This window comes from Capra hircus, chromosome 5, assembly GCF_001704415.2.
Source record: "Capra hircus breed San Clemente chromosome 5, ASM170441v1, whole genome shotgun sequence".
NCBI classification, from domain to species: domain Eukaryota; kingdom Metazoa; phylum Chordata; class Mammalia; order Artiodactyla; family Bovidae; genus Capra; species Capra hircus.
This window is the reverse complement of record NC_030812.1, coordinates 76,821,373-76,833,778: the sequence shown is the minus strand read 5'-3', so window position 1 is coordinate 76,833,778 and position 12,406 is coordinate 76,821,373. Positions and strand designations below refer to the sequence as shown.

General features: G+C 40.7%; 1 protein-coding gene across 1 annotated transcript; it reads left to right on the top strand.

Annotated features, from left to right (window-relative positions):
• ETFBKMT (electron transfer flavoprotein beta subunit lysine methyltransferase) lies at positions 355 to 10,515 on the top strand. The gene is made up of 4 exons (XM_005680696.3): positions 355 to 615; positions 2,692 to 3,126; positions 5,220 to 5,350; positions 10,044 to 10,515. Exons 2-4 carry the CDS (start codon positions 2,801 to 2,803, stop codon positions 10,385 to 10,387), a joined length of 801 nt encoding a protein of 266 aa, XP_005680753.1. The 5' UTR covers positions 355 to 615; positions 2,692 to 2,800; the 3' UTR covers positions 10,388 to 10,515.

Genomic DNA, 12,406 nt, shown 5'->3' with positions numbered 1-12,406 from the left:
AGTCTTAACCACTGGACTGCCAGGGAAGTCTCTAGATCTTGAACATCTATTAGGAATTATGACTAACAATAGAATCAGTGAGCATTAATTGAAATGACAAGTTACAATTAAAGAAACAAAAAATATTGTACGTGCATGAAAATTATTATAATAGGGAGGACATATTATGATTTAATCTCAGTTGAATGTGTCATTAAGGGTTTCTACTGTGTCTATTTGCCTCACCACCCTATGCCCAGTACCTAGAAGTGTGATTAGCACAAAGCAGATGTGCTAATCAGGTGGCCACCTGATGGGGAGAGCACATCCACGGCTTCAGAGCATATTTTTTGGAAGTCAGTATTTGACATTCCCTTATTTTCCAAGCGAGGTCACGGCACCCTCTGGTTTCACATTCTGTCCCTTTAAGAAGCCCGGGTGAAGGGAGAGAGCGCTGCCGGGAAGGAAGGCGGAGCAGGAGGTCAGGAGGGGCGGGGACAAGGGCGCTGGTAGCAGGCTACGCCGGGAACTCTGGATCCCGAGTGCAGTTGTAAAGAAAGCGTCAAAAGAGGCGCAAAGGCAAAGTGACAGGCTTGCCCTGTGCTTTGCTCCTCAGGGTGGTGTTAGCACAGACAGGTAAGGAGAAAAGGAAGACTGTGCCTGCCCCTTTAAGGCTGACTCCCGTCCTCCTCGGAGGAAAAGAACGTGCTAACGCTTTTGGAGCTTGCACTTTTAAATCTGTCTTCTTACTCATTAATCCAAATACCCAGTGTCCCCCGCTTAATCACATATTCATAACAGATGCTTCATTGGTGCTTGGCGTGGGAGGGGGCGGCATCGCCAAAATCGTCTCGTATTTGCTCTGCTTTCTTTTTAAACCTTAGACTCAAGGGCTGACCCAATCCTTCCTACACAATTAGTCCAGTGAGGTCAGGCTGTTAAGAGAGCATGTGATTATAAGGGCATAAATGTGGGCTGACATCCACTTAAAATCTATCCCGAGTTCACAGACTAGTGGCCTGACAGGCATTTTGACCCTCCTTCTGTCTTGACATTTTAATTAATTTCCCGCGTTTAAAAGTGGGAATTTTATTGTTATTTTTCGGGTGGGGACTTGCAGCAGATGGGATCTTAGTTCCAGGAGCGGGGATTGTGCCCCCTTTGTTGGGAGTCTTGGCCTCTGGACTGCCGGGGAAGTCTGTGGATTATCTCGAAAAATGGAAAGATCTGGCCATATGTCCCAGGACAGGCTGCAGCTTGCTGGCTCCGTTGGACTGTTTTGAAACACTTTCTAGTTTGCCACAGCCTCTCTGTTATCAGCAACCAGTCTGCATCACTCATTTATCACCAGTCTGGCTCCAGGTAGACATTTGAGTTTGGGGCCCCTACCCTTGGACAGCAAGGAGATCAAACCAGTCAATCCTGAAGGAAATCAAACCTGAATATTCATTGGAAGGACTCATGCTGATGCTGAAGCTGAAGTTTCAGTACTTTGGCCACCTGGTGGGGAGAGCTGACTTATTGGAGAAAACCCTGATGCTGGGAAAGATTGAGGGCAGGAGGAGAAGGGGGTGACAGAGGATGAGATGGTTGGATGGCATCACTGACTCAAGGGTCATGAGTTTGAGCAAACTCTGGAGGACATGGAAGCCTGGAAGCGCTGCAGTTCATGGTGTTGCAAGAGTCGGACTTGACTTAGCAACTGAACAATTCTAAATATTTGGGTGAATTTAAGACTATTTAAAATATTTATGCAGAACAGACCAAAGGTTCCAAACAACTTGGTGTATAATTTGTGTTTAAACTTCTCTTCCTCATTCCTACTTATTCTTAATCAAAATGTCTATTAAGTCTAGGTTTCATGAAGATGACTCATCAGAGGTATTTACAGAAAGTGATTTGGTATTCTTTTATTACAATTAAATCCATAGTATTTTTTGTTTGTTTTAGGAAAAAAACAATCTTAATTACATTGCTGTTTTATGCGAGGGCTATTTTTTATTTTTGGTTGGGCTGGGTCTTTGTTGCAGTGGACAGGCTTCTCTAGCTGTGGTGCACTGACTGTAGAACATGAGGACTCAGTAATTGTGATAAGCGGTCTTAGTTCCAGACCAGGGATTGAATCTGTTGCATTGAAAGGTGGATTCTTAACCACTGGACCACCAGGAAAGTCCCCATATGCTAGGGTTATCTTTATTGACCGATCTGTATAATTTATATATCTCTAACCACAGCTACAGTTTGATAATCTGCACAACTCTTGGCTAGACTCCATAAAGGCAAGAACTGTGTTTGCCCTGATTACCTGCTCTATTCTATCACTAGAATCTAAGTTTCCTGAAGATGGGGACTTTTGTTTATTTTGTTCACGGTTATCAAGCACAGTGTCTGCTTAAAGGAGAATGATTTATTAAATGAATGAAAGAATGTTAAGTGTATACCTTATTTTATATAACAGGGATGTTCCTGAGGATTCTATCAAAATCAAATGCTTGTATATTTGGTTTTCTAAATTATTAAACGGATTCTGTTGTTCACAAAGAATGAAAAGGCATGTTTTAGAAGATTGGATTTTCCTAAATTAACACACAAAAACTTTTCATCTAAAGTGAACTTGCACTTGTGCATCATCTGCTACAGAGGTAACACTAATATTTTCTTACTATGTGATAGGATTTGGAAATGTTAGAGTTTTCATTATTATGTTTTTAGAGGTCCAGTGACTCCAGCTGAGATCAGTTTGGCAACCAGACTCTTTCCCCAGGAGAAGCAGCTCTTAGCAAGAGCAACACCAGCATACCTGTGCTTTGGAACCAGACTGATGGCTTTGAGCCCAGGCTGGAGAGTGTTTGCATCATTTTCCATGAACCACTATGTTGTCCTCTGGAAGGCTGTGAGAAGCAGTGGCTTCCTCTTGTTTCCTTGGGGTCACTGCCCCTGGAGAGGAACTGGAAGCCTTTTGGACCCTAAGATGAAAGCTTTCCTGGAAGAGAACACTGAAGTCACCAGCAGTGGCACCCTCACCCCTGAAATCCAGTTGCGGCTTTTGACCCCCAGATGCAAGTTCTGGTGGGAGAGAGCTGACCTGTGGCCCCTCAGGGATCCTTACTGGGCAATCTACTGGCCAGGGGGCCAAGCCCTATCTAGGTACGTATGGCCTTACGTGAAGCAAGAACCTCCTCACCACCTCTCTCTTTTCTGTCCCTTCCAACTCCACATTCTCCCTGCTCCTCAGAAAAACCCCAAATCCTTTTATTAGAGTTTAGGAACAGAGAAATCCTAGGTCAGCTGTCAAGACCCTAGGGAACTGGTAATGATCCAGAAATCTCACACTATTATCAGGTTCATGGTTTGTGATGCCCATGCAGATCCTTGGTGGAACTTAAAGCCCCCCACTCCTTCTCCTGGTTTAATTCTGTAAATGTTGCTCCCTCTACCACTGCCTTTTCCCAAGCACCCAAAGAATGAGGGATACGAGTGATTGGGACATCACTCGGGTGGACTTGAATCTGCATTTTTAAGGTCCCCCCTTTCAACTCCCCATACTGCAAAGGTCTTCTTTAGGACATTTGCTCACATATACACACAAAGCTTTTTATTAAAACAGTCACTGAAACAAATGCAAGAACTTTCAGCATTTTAATCTAATCTTTGCTCTTAGATTGGTAAATAATTTAATTTTTTAATGCCTTGATGTTACAAAACTGTGAAAGGAAATGTATAAGAATTTCTCTTTCACAGGAATGGTATGGTCTAGTAGAACTCAGATTGTATTTAGTTTTTAAAATTTATTTCTTTGGCCACGCTATATGGTGTGTGTGGTCTTAGTTCCCCGACCAGGGATCGAACCTGCATCCCCTGTATTGGAAGCATGGAGTTTTAACCACTGGACTGCCAGTGAAGTCCAGTTTGTACATAGTTTTAAATGCAAAATAAATAAATGCAAACATAGAGCTTTTTGGAAAACCCTGAGTTCTGGAAAACTTTCCAGGTGGTATCAATTCCAATTTTCTGGCTGTTGTGTTGCCAAATTTTCCTATATTTACTTGTATCATTAAAAAAAAATAAGTGATATCTTTGCAAGTGACACCTATGCGAACTGTTATGTATCAACTCCAAATATAAGGGCAATCAGATTCCTTAGGAGACTGAATCAGAGGTCACAAATTGGTGATCCACAGATGTGTTTTCTGTTTTAAAAAAATGGATATGTTTTTGTAAACTTTTAAACTTGTTTTACTTATAAACTTTAAAACAATCAGTTGCTATCATTTAAAACTTGAAGCATGTAAAAATTTACTTCAATTGAAAAATAAGAATCTCTGGGGAGTTACTTGGCACTTTCACTGCCTGGTCCAATTTCAATCCCTTTCAGGGAACTAAGATCCTGCAAGCCAAAACACATGGCAAAAAAAAAAAAAAAAAATCTCTGCTAACATCAGATTTAAATCTCTGCTTACACCTAATTTCTGTTGTGGCAACTGTTACCTCAAGATGGGTAACAGCTGTCCCTTTAGATGGGGCACTACACCCCTGCCTTGCCATTGTTCCTTAGTCTGTCTTTGGATTGCAGGATCTCAGGGATAGGCCCTTGGCAGTGAAAATGTGGAGTCCTAACCACTGGACCACCAGGGAATTTCCTCTGCTCTTTATTTTTCCAGTACTGAGGTCAAGTGTCAGTTGACACTTATTATTTCAGTGTTTGCCCATTCATCTTCACTTGTTTGGTAACTGCTTAACCCAGGTCCACATTCTTTGGTTGAACTGGACTTTGATGGTACTTTTCTAGAGAGGTCATTTTTATACCATTCAAGCTGTAGGTAAAGCCACTTTCTGATGAACAATGAAAAGGAGAGAGTGAATTTTGGATCTAACTTACTGAGTCCTGATTATAACAGTATTTTGTCAGTCTGTATTTTTGGTGGTTGGTACTTTCTGATTCGTAGTAAATGGTCAATACTTTAAAAAGTTGACTTTAAAAGCATGATTAGTCAGTTGTATGGAACTGCTCTTCACATTTGGTAAAGTAACAGACTAAAATGACTAGGTCCTCTCTCTGCCCAGCTCTTAAAACTGACATTTTTTTCTCACTCTATTCAGGCCAAACTTGCCAATGTCAGACTGAATTCTTCTGCTAAGTTTCACTATTTCCTTGTCCAATCAATCCAAAGAAAAAATACTGGACACCTCTTACTGACCTCCCATCTGTCTTAGATTATATTTTCCCTTTTCTAATTTAGGTATCTTTTGGATAATCCTGATGTTGTCAGAGGAAGATCTGTGTTAGATATTGGGAGTGGATGTGGAGCTACAGCCATTGCTGCTAAGATGAGTGGAGCCTTAAGGATCTTGGCCAATGACATAGACCCTAGTAAGACTGTCATATTTTTGAATATTTTGAACTCATCTATTTTTTTCCTCCAGGATAAATGTCTACAGTTGCTCCAACACCATAAGCCATTTCCATGTTGTATTTCATAATCTAATATGGTGAACTCAGTGTGACATTGTCTGTGGGAACCCTGTAAGGCCTGAGTTGATGGTGCATTTTTGACAGGAGGACTTTTATTTGTGTCTGGCAGATATCCCAAAGTGATACCAACCTGGGAAAAGTTATTGTTGGTCATCTCTGGGCTAGGGATTTCCTGAAATATGTAGGTAGTGTTTATTTGACCAAAACCCAAGTGAAGATAGACCTGGGCGTTTGAGGGAGGTTTTATTCCATTCGAACCCAAGCTGAGAGAGGTAAGTGTTAATTTTACCTGATTTTCTCTAGTCTTCCCTTTCGTTGAGGATCTAGCCCTTGAGGAGCCTTATTATAAATAGGACTCTCAGTTCCAAGTTGTCATCCTGCTCAAACATAAGCCTTGTTTCCCTGTCTCTTGTACAGCCGTGACAAACCAAAAGTCTTCACTGTTATCCAACTCTTTGTGACCCAATGGACTGCAGCCCACCAGGCTCGCCTGTCCTTCACTGTCTCCCAGAGTTTGCTCAGATTTATGGCTGTTGAGTCAGTGATGCTGTCTAACCATCTCATCCTCTGCTGCCCCTTCTTCTTTTGCCTTCAATCTTTCCCAGCACCAGGTCTTTTCCAATGAGTTGGCTTTTCCTATCAGGTGGCCAAAATATTGGGGCCTCAGCATCAGTCCTTCCAATGAATATTCAGGGTTTATTTCCTTTTGGATTGACTGGTTTGATCTTCTTGCAGTCCAAGGGACTTTAAAGAGTCTTCTCCAACACCACAGTTCAAAATCATCAATTCTTCAGTGCTCAGCCTTCTTTAAAGTCCAACTCTCACATTCATACATGACTACTGGAAAAACCATAGCTTTGACTATATGGACCTTTGTTGGCTTTGTGATGTCTCTGCTTTTTAATACACTGTCTAGGTTTGTTATAGCTTTCCTTCCAAGGAGTAAGCATTTTTAAAATTTTCATGGCTGCAGTCTCCATCAGCAGTGACCTTGGAGCCCAGGAAAATAAAACCTGTCACCGCTTCCACTTTCACCCTCTGTTTGACATGAAGTGATGGGACCAGATGCTATGATCTTAGTTTTTTGAATGTTGAGTTTTACGCCAGTATTTTTAACTGTCTTCTTTCAACCTTATTAGGAGGCTCTTCATTCTTTACTTTCTGCCATTGGAGTGGTCAGTCAGTCAGTTCAGTTGCACAGTCATGTCCGACTCTTTGTGATCTCATGAATTGCAGCACGCCAGGCCTCCCTGTCCATCACTGACTCCCAGAGTTTACTCAAACTCATGTCCATTGAGTCGGTAATGCCATCCAACCATCTCATCCACTGTCGTCCCCTTCTCCTCCTGCCCTCAATCCCTCTCAGCATCAGAGTCTTTTCGAATGAGTCAACTCTTTGCATCAGGTGGCCAAACTATCGGAGTTTCAGCTTTAGCACCAGTCCTTCCAGTGAACACCCAGGACTGATCTCCTTTAGAATGGACTGGTTGGATTTCCTTGCAGTCCAAGGGACTCTCAAGAGTCTTCTCCAACACCACAGCTCAAAAGCATCAATTCTTTGGTGCTCAGCTTTCTTCACAGTCCCAACTCTCACATCCATACATGACCGCAGGAAAAACCATAGCCTTGACTAGACGAATCTTTGTTGGCAAAGTAATGTCTCTGCTTTTTAATATGTTATCTAGGTTGGTCATAACTTTCCTTCCAAGGAGTAAGCGTCTTTTAATTTCATGGCTGCAATCACCGTCTGCAGTGATTTTGGAGCCCCCAAAAAATATAGTCTGGCCCTGTTTCCACTGTTTCCCCATCTATTTCCCATGAAGTGATGGGACCAGATGCCATGATCTTCGTTTTCTGAATGTTGAGCTTTAGGCCAACTTTTTCACTCTCCACTTTCACTTTCATCAAGAGGCTTTTTAGTTACTCTTCACTTTCTGCCACAAGGGTGGTGTCATCTGCATATCTGAGGTTATTTATACTTCTCCCGGCAGTCTTGATTCCAGCTTGTGTTTCTTCCAGCCCAGCGTTTCTCATGGTGTACTCTGCATATAAGTTAAATAAGCAGGGTGACAATATACAGCCTCGACTACTCCTTTTCCTATTTGGAAGCAGTCTGTTGTCCCATGTCCAGTTCTAACTGTTGCTTCCTGATCTGCATATAGGTTTCTCAAGAGGCAGGTCAGGTGGTCTGCTATTCCCATCTCTTTCAGAATTTTCCACAGTTTATTGTGATCCACACAGTCAAAGGCTTTGGCATAGTCAATCAAGCAGAAATAGATGTGTTTCTGGAACTCTCTTGCTTTTTCCATGATCCAGTGGATGTTGGCAGTTTGATCTCTGGTTCCTCTGCCTTTTCTAAAACCAGCTTGAACATCTGGAAGTTCATGGTTCACGTATTGCTGAAGCCTGGCTTGGAGAATTTTGAGCACTACTTTACTAGCATGTGAGATGAGTGCAGTCGTGCGGTAGTTTGAGCATTTTTTGGCATTGCCTTTCTTTGGGATTGGAATGAAAACTGACCTTTTCCAGTCCTGTGGCCACTGCTGAGTTTTTCAAATTTGCTGGCATATTGAGTGCAGCACTTTCATAGCCTTATCTTTCAGGATTTGAAATAGCTCAACTGGAATTCTGTCACCTCCACTAGCTTTGTTCTGAGGTTATTGATATTTCCCCCAGTAATCTTGATTCCAGCTTGTGCTTCATCCAGCCCAGCATTTCACAGGATGTATCCTGCAGAGAAGTTAAATAAGCAAGGTGATAATATACAGCTTTGGTGTACTCCTTTCCCAATTTTGAACCAGTCCATTGTTCCATGTCCAGTTCTAACTACTGCTTCGTGACCCACATACAGATTTCTCAGGAGACAGGGAAGATGGTTTGGTATTCCTGTTTCTTTAAGAATTTTCCACAGTTTTTTGTGATTCACAGAGTTTAAAGCTTTAGCATAGCCAATAAAGCAGAAGTAAATGTTTTTCTGGAATTCCCTTGCTTTTTCTATGACCCAATGGATGTTGGAAATTTGATCTCTGGTTCCTCTGCCTTTTCTAAATCCAGCTTGTTCATCTATAATTTTTCCATTCAGTGACTCCTGAAGCCTAGCTTGAAGGATTTTGAACATAATCTTATTAGCATGTGAAATGAGTGCAATTGTACAGTAGTTTGAACATTCTTTGACATTGCCCTTCTTTGGGGTTGGAATGAAAACTGACCCTTTCCAGTCCTGTGACTACTGCTGAGTTTTCGAAATTTGCTGACACACTGAATGCAGCACTTTAACCACATCATCTTTTAGGATTTGAAATAGCTCAGCTGGAATTCTATCACCTCTACTAGCTTTGTTCATAGTGATGTTTTCTAAGGCCCACTTGACTTTACACTCTAAGATGTCTGGCTCTAGGTGAGTGACCACACCATCGTCATTGTCTGAGTCATTCGGGCCTTTTTTGTATAGTTCTTTGGTGTGTTCTTGCCACTTCTTAATCTCTTCTGCTTTTGTTAGGTCCTTACCATTTCTGTCCTTTGTCACGCCCATCCTTGCATGAAATGTTCCCTTAATGTCTCAAATTTTTCTTGAGATCTCCAGTCTTTCTATTCTGTTGTTTCCCTCTATTTACATTGTTCATTTAAGAAGACCTTCCTATCTCTCTTGGCTATTCTCTGGAACTCGGCGTTCAGTTGGGTTTATCATTCCCTTCCTCCCTTGCCTTTTGCTTTTCTTCTTTCCTCAATCTTTTGTAAGACTTTCTCAGACAACCACTTTGCTTTCTTGCATTTCTTTTGCTTTTCGTCACTACCTCCTGTACAATGTTTCAAACTTCTGTCTGTAGTTCTTCAGGCACTCTGTCTATCAGATCTCATCTCTTGAATCTATTCATCAACTCCACTATATATTTATAAGGGACTTGACTTAGGTCATACCTGAATGACCCAGTGGTTTTCCCTACTTTCTTCAATTTAAGCCTGAATTTTGCAATAAGGAGCTCATGATCTGAGCCACAGTCAGATCCAGGTCTTGATTTTACTGACTGTATAGAGCTTCTCAGTCTTCAGCTGCAAAGAATATAATCAATCTGATTTTGATGTTGGTGATGATGATGATGATCTGGTGATATCCATGTATAGAGTTGTCTCTTGTGTTGTTGGAAAAGGGTGTTTGTTGTGACCAGTGTGTTCTCTTGACAAAACTCTGTTAGCCATTGCCTTGCTTCATTTTGTACTCCAAGGCCATACTTGCCTGTTACTCTAGGTATCTCTTGACTTCTAGTTTTACATTCCACCCCACTAGGTTGACAAGGACATCTTTTTTTGGTGTTAGTTCTAAGTGGTCTTGTTGAGATAAGCAAATATTCCTTAAAACTTCTGCTTTTCCAGGTGTGTGGTATTGTTTGCTTTGTTTTCAGAATAGTCATATATTTGAGCATTGGAGGAAATAGCTTATATTGGCATATAGTTTAGGCTTCTTTACCTAAAAAAACAGCTTTCAACAGAAAGGGGAAAAAACCTTTTGGAGATTCTCTAAATTATTTAAATTAATCAGTAGGAAATTAAAATAACCTAGCATATACCAATTCACCATGTCCTCTTTTTAAAGTTGCAGGAATGGCTATTACACTAAATTGTGAGTTGAACCAACTGAATCCTTTTCCCATTTTAATCAAAAACATTTTGGATTTGGAACAAGATAAGTGGGACCTTGTTGTGCTTGGAGATATGTTTTATGATGAAGACCTTGCAGACAGTCTGCTTCAATGGCTGAAGAACTGCTTTGAGACCCACAGAACTCAAGTACTGATTGGTGACCCTGGGCGACCCCAATTCAGTGGACATAGCATTCAGCATCAACTGCACAAAGTAGCAGAATATTCACTTCCAGAGCCTACAAGGCAGGATAACAATGGACTGACAACAAGCACAGTGTGGCAGTTTCAGCCTTGAGCTGTTGAAGTTCCTCCAGTAGGGGATATAGCTATGTTTGGGTTTAACCTGAAAAGACTCTCTGGTTCAAAGAAGGTGATTTGTGTTAAATGGTAAATCTTGCTTTGAAAATATGAAGGTTAAAATTTTGTCAGCCTTTGTCACATAACTTGTTCTACAGTAAGCCAAATGCAGAAATCTCTTATCTGTAATTTTTTTTTTCTAGTTTTACTGCTATGCTTAGTTGTTCTGTTATGTCAAACTCTTTGCAGTCCATGGACTGTAGCCCAACAGGCTCTTCTGTCCATAGGGATTCTCCAGGCAAGAATATTGGAGCAGGTTGCCATACCTTCATCCTGCTATAGAAATATAATTATACAAGGCAGTATCCAATAGTAACGACATGTAATTGAAGTAGAAGAGAGGAATTCGATTTTTAAAAGTTTTTTGGAATTAGATGTTTTCACAGAGTCTGTTTCTATAGTTGAGAACAACTACAGTGTATCTTTGAATTAAAATAAAAAATACAGAAGAATACTATATTAAAAAAATTACCTGTAAATATCAGAGATGCAGTTAGTATGGGATTAAGTACATGGGCTCATGTTAATAGTAATAAATTTGTACTGTACTTCAAAAGGTTATTGTATTAAATGAAAGTATAAAGTGCCTAGTATAGGTTAGTACATAATAGGGCATCAATTAAGAAACATAGATAAAAATAAAGAGTTTAGAAGGTTTGTAATATTGTACAAGAGACAGTGATCAAAACCATCCCCAAGAAAAAGAAGTGAAAAAAGGCAAAATGGTTGTCTGAGGAGGCCTGACAAATAGCCGAGAAAAGAAGAGAATCAGAAGGCAAAGGAGAAAAGGAAATATATACCCATTTAAAAGCAGAGTTCTCAAGAATAGCAAAGAGAGATGAGAAAGCCTTCCTAAGTGAACAATGTAAAGTAAAAGAGGAAAACAATAGAATGGGAAAGACTAGAGATCTCTTCAAGAAAATTAGAGATACCAAGGGAACATTTCATGCAAAGATGGGCACAATAAAGGACAGAAACAGTATGGACCTAACAGAAGCAGAAAATATTAAGAGGTGGCAAGAATACACAGAAGAACTATACAAAAAAGATCTTCATGACCCAGATAACTACTATGGTGTAGCTATAGGCATCAACAGTATGTGAACCAAGAACTTCCAGATATACAAGATGGATTTAGAAAAGACAGAGGAACCAGAGATCAAATTGCCAACATTCACCTACAGCCAGACATCCTGGAGTGTGAAGTCAAGTGGGCCTTAGGAAGCATTACTATGAACAAAGCTAGTGGAGGTGATGAAATTCCAGCTGAGCTATTTGAAATCATAAAAGATGATGCTATTAAAGTGCTGCACTCAAATTTAGAAAATTTGCTGCCAGCAAATTTAGAAAACTCAGCAGTGGCCAGAGGACTGGAAAAGGTCAATTTTCATTCCAATCCCAAAGAAGGGCAAGCCAAAGAATGTTCAGACTACTGCAAAACTGTACACATTTCACATGCTAGGCAGCTAATGCTCAAATTCCTCCAAGCTAGGCATCAACAGTACGTGAACCAAGAACTTCCAGATATACAAGCTGGATTTAGAAAAGACAGAAGAACCAGAGATCAAATTGCCAACATCCACTGAATAATAGAAAAAGCAAGAGAATTCCAGAAAACCATCTGCTTCTGCTTTATTGACTATGCTAAAGCCTTTGACTGTGTGTATCACAAAAAACTGGAAAATTCTTCAAAAGATGGGAATACCAGACCACCTGACCTGCCTCCTGAGAAACCTGTATGCAGGTCAAAAAGCAAGTTACAACCAGACATGAAACAATGGACTGGTTAAAAATTGGGAAAGGAGTACACCAAAGCTGTATATTATCACCATGCTTATTTTAACTTCTATGCAGGGTACATCATGGGAAATGCTGGGCTGGAAGAATCAGAAGCTGGAATCAAGATTTCTGGGAGAAATATCAATAACCTCAGATATGCAGATGACACCACTCTAAT